Below are 11007 nucleotides of genomic sequence, written 5' to 3' on the forward strand. Positions count from 1 at the left end.
AAGTTTAGATTGGTTCCATACATTTTTAGATTGTATTCCTTGATTTTTCTTTTTTGTTTTTTTGTTTTCACTGAAAAGAGAAATCCCCATTTTATTCCTCATTTTTCAACTTCATTTATTCCACTTAGCAGTTTTCCGTTATGTCTAACATTTCTTTCCTGTTTCCATAAAGTTCCATTATCAGGGAAAAAGCGATTCCCCCATATCTGGTATGATATTTCCAAAAATATAATTTATCATAATAGAGAACAGACTTGGACTTAAGATGCTCCCCTGTGGAGTCCCATTATCTCCTATACACTGGCTTGACAATTCTGAGCCTATTTTCAGGTGAATAGTTCTTTCATAGACAGCACAATGGCATAGTGGTTAGCACTGTGGCCTCGCACTCCCAAGGTCGCGGGTTAGATTCTCACCTCAGGTCTGTGTGCATGGAGTTTGTATGTTCTTTCTGTGCTTGGTGGGTTTCGTTTCTCAGTCTAAATATATACAGATCAGGCTAATTGGCATTTCCAAATTAGTAAGTGTTTGTGTTTGCCCTGTGATGGATTGGCAACCCCTCCAGGGTGTACCCCGCCTCATGCCCTATGTCTGCTGGGACAGGCTCCCACGTCTCTGTACACAGAATAAAGCGGTTTACACACTTATTCAGTGAGGAGCGTTCTCCCGTATAAAAAAGTCCTTAACCCAATTAAACAGTTTCCCTCCAATTCCCATCATGTGCATTTTTATTAGCGTTCTCTCTTTCCACAAACATCTCCTGGTGATTTGAAACGTATCAGTAGGTGTACTGTTTCGTGTTAACACTAGGTGGCTGTCAATGACGTGTACAGGCGGATGAGCAAAACTACACGAAGAACAGTAGTGCTTCCGGTGTCGTTTGCACGTCGTGCCCAGCAGTTATTTTATCAGAATAAACAATGTCTCTTGAAATCGAATCAGCAGAGTAAGTGAATAAATGTTATGCATTTTTTGTCATGTGTATGGTGAGCGTTTTTGTTGTTTGCTCCGAGAAATCTAAGTGCATTCTGTAGCCAGTCCGACTCGAGTGTGCGGCGTTAGCTTTGTAGCATTAGCACTGTTAGTTTGCTAGCGTGGCTAGCAATGAATGCTTTCTTTCGTGTTCCATGTACACAGAGAGAGAGACTCATATTTATAGACAGCAGTTTAAATAGTCTAATTTATCGGTTTTTTTAGGTATTATAGTTTAGTAATTTCAATTATTAATTTTAATCTTAAGTTAGAGAGGTGGGTATTTGCCTGAGCTGATGTATTAGCCTGTTAGCTTCAGTGTGTAAAGGCGACGTGTGTGAAACCTTATTACTGGGAAAAAAAATCCATCCAGAGAGATAGTGTCTACAGTTAGAGTGAACTTGAGTCTTATCTTGTTGTTTGTTCACACTTATTTATCTCGTAATGTTTAAATAGTTCTATTACTGGTTTTCTCTAATCCTCTTTCCAGTTAATGTAGTGTTAGGCATCTCTGTAAACAACATATAATTATACTTTTACACAAGATCCCCCCAGCTGTCTAAATCAAATTGTGTTAGGAAATGAACTGGAAGGGTAATATTATAGTAATATTAGTGATTTTATAAAAAAAAAAAAAAAAAATGTCCCAAATGTCACCATGCATGAGAGGAATTAACTTAATTTAATTAAGCAATGACACAGCTAACTTTATGGAGACTTTAGAGACACACTGTATTTCACCTCTGATGATAACATGTTTGCTTTATTCCACAGCACTTTTGAATTCTTGATTATGAAGGTGTTGATATATTCCTCTGACAGCCGTTCTAGATGTATACTTCACACCGTTTCTTCCAGTTGTAAAATCAGTCGGTCACAGGGACTTATTTGTAAGGCGGACTGGAGCGGGGGCATTATTATAATTCTTTTGTATGCTGATTTATGTATGCCAAACTGACTCCAAATTAAATTTTTTAATAATTTATAACAGAGATACACCAGTCAATCAAGCTGTGACCAGAATTGGCTGTTTTAGTTAGGTCTATCTGATCATGTTGACTGATTCTGTGCAGAAGCTTCTGAGTGGAGCGACAGAAACACATTTTATGGTGTTGCATTTTTAAAAGTTGTGCACGTTAAAAACTCTTTGATCGCTCTTTTTCTCCATCCTCTCTGAGAGAATTAGTCTCAAACCCATTTATTACACACTTACACCAGTCTCAAAACAAAAGCTCACATTAGTCATGCAAAACACATTATAAAGCCCCACATGCCAATGTTAAAAGCTGCATGTGCCTGTGTGCTCACAACTGATAAACACTTTGGTAGCATTTGAGGTGGTAAAAAAAAAAAAAATATATATATATATATATATATATATATATATATATATATATATATATATATATAGTATCTCACAAAAGTGAGTACACCCCTCACATTTTCATAAATATTTTTATATATCTTTTTAAGGGACAACGCTAAAGATATTAAACTCTGATAGAATGTAATCAGTGTACAGCTTGTATGGTGTAAAGTTGATGTCCCCTCAAAATACCTCAACACGCAGCCATTAATGTCTGAACATCTGGCAACAAAAGTGAGTAAACCCCTAAATAAAAAATGCCCAAATTGTGCCCAATTAGCCCTTTCCCCTCGTTAATGTTTACTCGTTAGTGTTACAAGGTCTCAGGTGTCCTTGGAGAGCATGTGTGTTAAATTTTGTGTTATCGCTCTCATACTGGTCACTAGACGTTTAACATGACACCTCATGGCAAAGAATTCTCTGAGGATCTAAAAGAAAGAATTATTGCTATACACAAAGATGGCCTAGGCTATAAGAAGATTGCTAACACCCTGAAACTGAGCTGCAACACGGTGGCTAAGACCATACAGCGGTTTAAAAGGATAGGTTTCACTCAGAACAGGCCATAGTAGACCAAAGAAGTTGAGTGCACGTGCTCAGCGTCATGTCCAGAGGTTGGCTTTTGAAAATAAACGGGTGAGTGCTGCCAGCATTGCTGCAGAGGTTGAAGGGATGGGAAGCCAGCCTGTCAGTGCTCAAACCATATGCTGCACTCTGCATCAAATTGGTCTGCATGGCTGTTGTCCCAGAAGAAAGCCTCTTCTAAAGATGGTGCACAAGAAAGCCCGCAAACAGTTTACTAAAGACAAGCAGACTAAGAACATGGAATACTGGAACCACATCCTGTGGTCTGACCAAGATAACCTTATTTGGTTCAGATAGTGTCAAGCGTGTATGGCGGTGACCAGGTGAGGAGTACAAAGACAGAGGTGTCTTGTCTACAGTCAAGCATGGTGGTGGGAGTGTCATGGTTTAGGGTTGCATGAGTGCTGCCGGCACTGGGGAACTACAGTTTATTGAGGGAACCATGAATGCCAACATGTACTGTGCCATACTGAAGAAGAGCATGATCCCCTGCCTTCGGAAACTGGGCTGTAGAGCAGTATTCCAGCATGATAATGACCCCAAACACACTTTCAAGACCACCACTGCCTTGCTAAAGAAACTGAGGGTAAAGGCGCTGGACTGGCCAAGCATGTCTCCAGACCTAAACCCTATTGAGCATCTGTGGGGAGTCCTCAAACGGAAGGTGGAGAAGCGCAAGGTGTCTAACATCCACCAGCTTCGTGACGTGATCAAGGAGGAGTGGAAGAGGATTCCCGTGACAACCTGTGAAGCGCTAGTGAACTCCATGCCCAAGAGAGTTAAGGCAGTGCTGGAAACTAATGGTGGCCACACAAAATATTGACACTGGGCACAGTTTGAACATTTTCATTTAGGGATGTACTCACTTTTGTTGCCAGCAGTTCAGACGTGAATGGCTGTGTATTGAGTTATTTTGAGGGGACATCAACTTTACACCATTATACAAGCTGTAACACTGATTATTTTACATTCTATGAGAGTTTCATATCTTTAGCATTGTTCCTTGAAAAGATATAATAAAATATTTACAAAAATGTGAGGGGTGTACTCACTTTTGTGAGATACTGTATATATTATCCTATAGGTGGTACACTCTGAACTATTCACACATTTTTATCCCGTGTTGTAGGAGTGGATTATTTGCTAAGATTTTTAAAAGTAATAATTATGGTAGATGATCCTTAGTTTTTAAGTAGAAAACTAATATAAGGAATCTGATACATTCAATTACTCATGTTCATCATAGTTATGAAGCTGTTGAATAAATCTAAGGTATAAAACTTTTATGACATTTTTTGTTCAAAAGGTTTAAGGTCTTAAAATTATAACATTTTTTAAGATTGAATCAGGATATGTATAAAAATGTGATGCTTTAATCACAATATTAGTTGAATCGACACCAAGGTATCATGATATTAGATGGTGACTGGTAATTTTCATCCCTAGCTGGACACTGTTTATACCTAACAGTCAGTAAGGTTTCTAACAAGAAGCAGCCTTTAAAAAGTGATTTTGCACTTGAACATGCTGTGTGTTGTTTTGTTTTTTTTGTTTCATGTGTTGTTTTTTGCTGTAAATTCCTGTGCTTTTGTACAAAGACAATTTGGCTCACACCATGTCCTCATTGATTTTTCTTATTTGCTATAACATTTCGCCCCTGCTGTTAGTATATATCAATATATAGTGTTGTTTGTTTTGGACACACATTTTGAAATGAATAAAATAAAAATTAGATGATGATATTTTATTAATCATTTCTTTGATTTTGAAGAACATATTAGCAACTGTTTGTGGACATTCAGACACTGCATATACTGTCTGATATTTAGAGTAGTTTAAATATATATGTTTTTTTGGGGGGAAAGGGAAAATAGTTCCTGTTCTAAACTGTTTTCTTTTTTTTTTGTAGCGTGATTCGTCTGATCATGCAGTATTTGAAGGAAAATAACCTGCACCGCACCCTTGCGACGCTGCAGGAGGAAACCACAGTGTCCCTTAATACTGTAGACAGTATCGAAAGCTTTGTGGCAGATATCAACAGCGGTCATTGGGACACAGTGCTCCAGGCTATCCAGTCACTCAAACTCCCAGACAAGACCCTGATTGATCTCTATGAACAGGTGAGATTCGCTTGAAACAGATTTATAATACAACAAATTGTTTAGAGTTTTTAAGATGGATAACCCGCTGTTAAACTAAAGATGTGAAATCGCAAGTAAACTAAGATGTGGCGTTATGGCAGGTTGTACTGGAGCTGATTGAGCTGAGAGAGCTTGGTGCTGCCAGGTCACTGCTGAGACAGACCGACCCAATGATCATGCTAAAACAGACTCAGCCTGAGCGCTACATTCACCTGGAGAACCTACTTGCTCGCTCCTATTTTGACCCCAGAGAGGTGGGTTATGACAAACAGTTCTGATTTTATTATGAAATGTTTTATCTCAAACCAATTTCAAAATTATCTGTAATATAAAAGTAAATAAATGAGTGGAGTGTGTGTGTGTGTGTGTGTGTGTGTGTGTGTGTGTGTGTGTGTGTGTGTGTGTGTAGGCGTACCCAGATGGCAGCAGTAAGGAAAAGCGGAGGGCAGCTATTGCGCAGGCTCTGGCGGGGGAGGTCAGCGTCGTGCCACCATCCCGTCTTATGGCCTTGCTTGGTCAGGTGAGGAATAAGGGCTTAACAGATGTAAATTTTGATGTGTGTACTGACAGAATTTGGGTCAAATCACAATAAAAAAAAAATTTTTAAAGCTAATTTATAAGGTTAATGGGTATGTGTGAGTAAGAGATGGAGGTAGGTTTTTCTCCAATTTACTGCATCTCCACTGTGAAATGCAGTCGATTTTCTTTGAGTTGGGGCCATATTTGAAAGGGTTAATTATTTTTGAGACGCCATTTTTTTTTTTCTTTCATGCTCTTCAACGTGATGTCTCATTGCCCTAGCGTACCCGAAACAATTAAGCTAGACGTTGGCTCAGGTGGTTGACCTCTGGAGACCTGGCAAAATATTTTGACATATGTTTTCTGGGGGATACACGTGTAAAAGTGAGGAAGATACGGCCGCCTAGCCCTGAAGTTGAAGAATGGGAATTTTAGAAAACCATTGGTCAGATTTCTTGATAGAGTAATAAACCTGTTGTGTCATTTTAAGTTAAGTGTTAAACTCTTGTGGAGTATTTGCGGCTAATTGTATTGTTTAAATGCTGCACTTGGTTTTTAAGTGTACAAGAAAAAATAACTTTATAAGAAATTGGCTATATTTAATTACTTATGTTCAATTCAGTTTTGAAGTTGTTGAACAAAGTTATAAAACTTGGGTTATGACAATTTTTTTTTTAAAGTTTGAGGTCTTAAATTGTATCCTATTCAGAAAAAAAATTAAATGGGGATAACTTATGCAGTATTGCAATATATAATTTTATATCATAATATAAATCAAGATAGAACATGGGTATTGTAATAATATTGTATTGGGCAGTGACTGGTTATTATCATCCCTATCAGATAATGTATTATTTCATACCTCAGACAAGTGCAAATGTGTTGTTTCAGTGTCTGTGTAAATGAGCCACTGCCAAAACATGCCCTACAGAGAAAAGCTTAGCAGAGCTAAACATAACTTCTTTTTATATGATGTCACATTAAAGGAAAATTTTATTCCCTTGTTAAAGACCCAACCAACCCAAAAATGGAAAAAAGACAAAAAGCAGGAGACATATTAACAAATTAAATCTAAACATATAGAGGTACTATTTCAAAACCCTTATGAACACTAACATTAAGCTTTACCTAGTATGGTTCTGTTTTGAATAAAAAAAAAACTATCATGTAATCTCTGACAACCTCTGAACATGATAATTGGTCTGTTTGAGTACCAGTTATGTGGATACCTTTTGTGAAGGACTAGTTTAACTTCCATGATGTGTCTCCTCTCTCACTCAGTCTCTGAAGTGGCAGCAGCATCAGGGTCTCCTGCCCCCTGGTATGACTATCGACTTGTTCAGAGGTAAAGCTGCAGTCAAGGATGTTGAGGAGGAGCGATTCCCTACACAGCTGAGCAGGCACATCAAGGTACTGTTCAAAATACTGAATACATGAAGCTCACTGGAAACCTAGGACTAAAGGAATGTGTTTTCTAATAGTAAAGATTTTTTTATTTTATTACAAAAAAACCTAATAGAGCTGTGCAATGTATTTGATTATGCAAATCAATCAGTCTTGTTTGCAAATCAATCATTGTTGGTCAATTTAATTAATTGTATTGATGGATTGTTTTTCGATTTTGAAAAGTTTCCACACCTTTAATTTAAACATTTAAATGTTAAATTCTCTAAAATGTCATTTTTCTTTAAGACATACAGTGGAACCTTGGATTACGAGCATAATTCGCTCCCGAAGCGGACTCGTATTTCAAAACAAGGGCAGGCGCGGTGTCCAATGACGTGCACACACACAGACACAAAGAGCAGACTAATAGAGAGAGAAAATGGATCTTTAAACCTCTCTAATGAGACTTGCTTTTGCTTTACAGGCACGCTGTACACACACGCATAAAGACACAAAATAAAATATGTTTTGCGCACACATGTGGTCAGTGTTATAGTAAACAGTACTCGCGTACATAGATGTTAATTATGCCAGTGAGAGACGCGCACTAAGACTCAGCAGGGGAGACAATTGCCCACAATTCCGCAGCGCAAGAGAGAGAAAAACAGTTGTGATCACGTGACGTTGGCCGTCCAAACAAGAAGCGCATGCCTGATACATGATACTCGGTATTTGTAAACCGAGATTTGTTCGTTTTCCAAGTCAAATTTTATAAAAAATCTTTGCTCGTCTTGCGGAACAATCGCGGACCGCAATATTTGCAATCCAAGGTTTTACTGTACAACAGTCTTTGCAGAAAAACTAAACCTTCCATCATCCATAAATACTTTTAAAAGTATTGGTGCTTCTTCTTTGGATTTTGTTTATTACCGCCACCTTAACTGGTGTGCGGAGCAGAAGGTTGGCAATGTTTAATAATTTTTGTATCTGTTGGTGTAGTTTGGACAGAAGTCCCACGTGGAGTGCTCCCGCTTCTCTCCTGACGGTCAGTATCTGGTTACTGGCTCTGTGGACGGCTTCATCGAGGTGTGGAATTTCACAACAGGCAAAATCAGAAAGGTACACACACTGATCTCATGGTTCTCACACAGAGGTTTTGTTTTAATTGCAGTTATAAATGAAATATACAAGGCTTGGTATTAAATTTGCTGTTTAAATGCTTGATTTCATGTACCTGCTTTATGAAACCAGATGTTTGTGTTATACAGGATCTGAAGTATCAGGCACAGGACAACTTCATGATGATGGATGATGCAGTGCTGTGCATGTGTTTCAGCAGAGACACAGAGATGCTGGCTACAGGAGCACAGGATGGCAAAATAAAGGTCCTAGCAACGTGACTCTCCAAATATGATCATGTGCACAGAATTTGTTAGGGAGCCCAAATATCTATAGGGCCACATTACTCTGTTAACATATTCACGGCTCTGTTAACATATTTGTGTTTTGTCCTTTGTGCATAACACAGGTATGGAAGATCCAGAGTGGACAGTGTTTGAGGCGATATGAACGCGCTCACAGTAAAGGTGTGACTTGTCTGAGCTTCTGTAAAGACAGCAGCCAGCTCCTTTCTGCATCATTTGACCAAACCATCAGGTGAGAATGGTGTTGGTAGTCATGTGTTTTGAGATTTCTTATACCTACAGCTAGAGTTTACAGTAACGTACCAGACTTCTAAGATTCACTCGATCTAAGGCTAAACGCAGGTTGTTAATGAAGTTATAAATATTGTACCATTTAAATTTTAGACATTTGTAAACATTTAGTATTTAAGTTCAGTTGACTGGTAACTAGGTATGACATTAGTGTCACAAGGCTAGCTAACATTCATCTTGTATTTCATAGAACTCTGGAGTTAAAAATTGGCTGTTTATACAACAAAACCTAAGCACACAAAGCTTTTTTGTTGTTTAGGAAATCACTTTTAATATATATATATTATATAACATTGTGCAAAGTGGTAGTAGACAGAAGCGCGGTAGGCGTTTTCCCAGATGTCCCCTATGGACACGGTACATTTCATAGATTGAGTGACAACATTTGGGAAAAGCATTTATTTGAATAAATGTGTCATTGACAACCAAAAATAGTGTGATCTTTCACAGTCAGATATGGATTTTGCCTTTTGAAGGCATTTTCTTTTTACATTTAGAACAAAATTTTAATACTAAAATTCATTTTGACTGTCTTAGTGTTCTTGTTGGTTTTTTTTTAGTTATTTTATTTCAATTGCCATATTGGTATGGTTACATGTATTACTTTACCTTAACATTTAACAATATGTTTAAGGAATGTATTTCCTTTTTTGGTGCAGAGTTCATGGTTTAAAGTCAGGCAAGTCTCTGAAGGAGTTCCGAGGCCATTCCTCGTTTGTCAATGAAGCCACATTCACTCCCGATGGTCACCACGTCGTCAGCGCCTCCTCTGATGGAACTGTGAAGGTGCATATTCTCTCAAATTCTTTTAAATCTTGACTTTGCATGTGTGACCCACAGTAGTGAATAGTCTACTCTACTCTTCACAATAACTAAATCGTCAGACACGAAATTTGCCAGGCACTTTAACATTTATGTTTAATCTAATATAATATTTACCGTCCTTTACACTTTATCATTAGATCTGGAATGTGAAAACCACAGAGTGCACAAGTACATTTAAGTCTCTTGGCACCTCAGCTGGCACAGACATCACGGTGAACAATGTGATTCTGCTTCCCAAGAACCCTGAGCATTTTGTGGTGTGCAATCGGTCCAACACAGTGGTCATCATGAACATGCAGGGGCAGGTAAGATGTATTGAGTTATAGAAAACACAAGAGGATGGTTCTTGCGAGCTTTCTATCACAGATTCTACCACAGTGTGATAAAAGTGGCATATGGGCTGGGATGAAGGGGAGGCAAGGGATGGAAAGAACTGTGCTATAACTGTTCTTTATTTAAATTCCATTTGGGAGCACTTCTTCACCATTTATCCAAAATAAAACAAATCACACACTACATTTTACGATTTCAGTTGCTTGTGTCATGTTCGCATTGCGGGACTGACACTCTTTGGTGTTTGGCAGCCAATTAAAAAAAAGAAGTTAAATAGGCTGCTGTAAACTACAACACAATGTGTAGACGATCACTTATTACTCCACTACTTGTCCTACTGAAATTAATACTTTTACTGAAAAAAAAATATGCGATATACATCATTCAAGTGTATTCATTTCATATTTGCACTGACATATTTTCCCCAAATCTTGCCTAACCATGTCACATGTACTGTGGTACTACTAAGTGTATTATATATATATATATATATATATATATTTATTTTTATTTTTTTTTGCTAAACATCTCAAAATGCGTATGCACTACAGATTGTGAGAAGCTTCAGCTCCGGTAAGAGAGAAGGGGGAGATTTCGTTTGTTGTACGCTTTCCCCCAGAGGAGAGTGGATCTACTGTGTGGGAGAGGACTTTGTGCTTTACTGCTTCAGCACAGTCACCGGCAAACTTGAGAGAACCCTGACAGTAAGTCTACGGTCACTCCCCGTAGCATATCCTTAAATACTGTGTAGAAAGATTAGAAGTATATAACCTAACGATTTTCCGGATCTTTCTGCCAGGTCCATGAGAAGGATGTGATCGGTATCAGCCACCACCCTCATCAGAACCTGATCGCCACCTACAGTGAAGATGGCTTGCTCAAGCTCTGGAAACCTTAAGCCCCAGATCGGACCAATATTTTACTGGGACAGGGAGTCTAACTTTTTTTTTTTGTACATATTCTATTTTGTGTGTTTCCCCAGTGCAAATTTTCATATGCATGTCCTGTTGAACAGAACAGAAAACATGGACATTTCCTTTCAGAAGTTCCAACCTTTTCAGTCCTTTTTGATTTTTTTTTTCTTTTGTAATGGTAGAAAATGCCATATTCTTGTATTTTACATAATTTACAACTTTTCAATTAAACATAATTTGATCACAATTTG

The 11007-nt window shown here is 38.0% G+C and overlaps 1 protein-coding gene across 1 annotated transcript; it reads left to right on the top strand.

Moving 5' to 3' along the window:
• The first annotated feature begins 838 nt into the window (after positions 1-838).
• Positions 839-10926, top strand: smu1a (SMU1 DNA replication regulator and spliceosomal factor a). The gene is made up of 12 exons (XM_053480264.1): positions 839-946; positions 4833-5043; positions 5166-5318; positions 5474-5584; positions 6865-6993; positions 7969-8088; positions 8238-8354; positions 8498-8625; positions 9344-9470; positions 9647-9814; positions 10394-10546; positions 10642-10926. Exons 1-12 carry the CDS (start codon positions 921-923, stop codon positions 10738-10740), a joined length of 1542 nt encoding a protein of 513 aa, XP_053336239.1. The 5' UTR covers positions 839-920; the 3' UTR covers positions 10741-10926.
• The last annotated feature ends 81 nt before the right edge of the window (positions 10927-11007 follow it).

Source organism: Clarias gariepinus, chromosome 2 (genome assembly GCF_024256425.1).
Source record: "Clarias gariepinus isolate MV-2021 ecotype Netherlands chromosome 2, CGAR_prim_01v2, whole genome shotgun sequence".
Lineage (NCBI taxonomy): Eukaryota > Metazoa > Chordata > Actinopteri > Siluriformes > Clariidae > Clarias > Clarias gariepinus.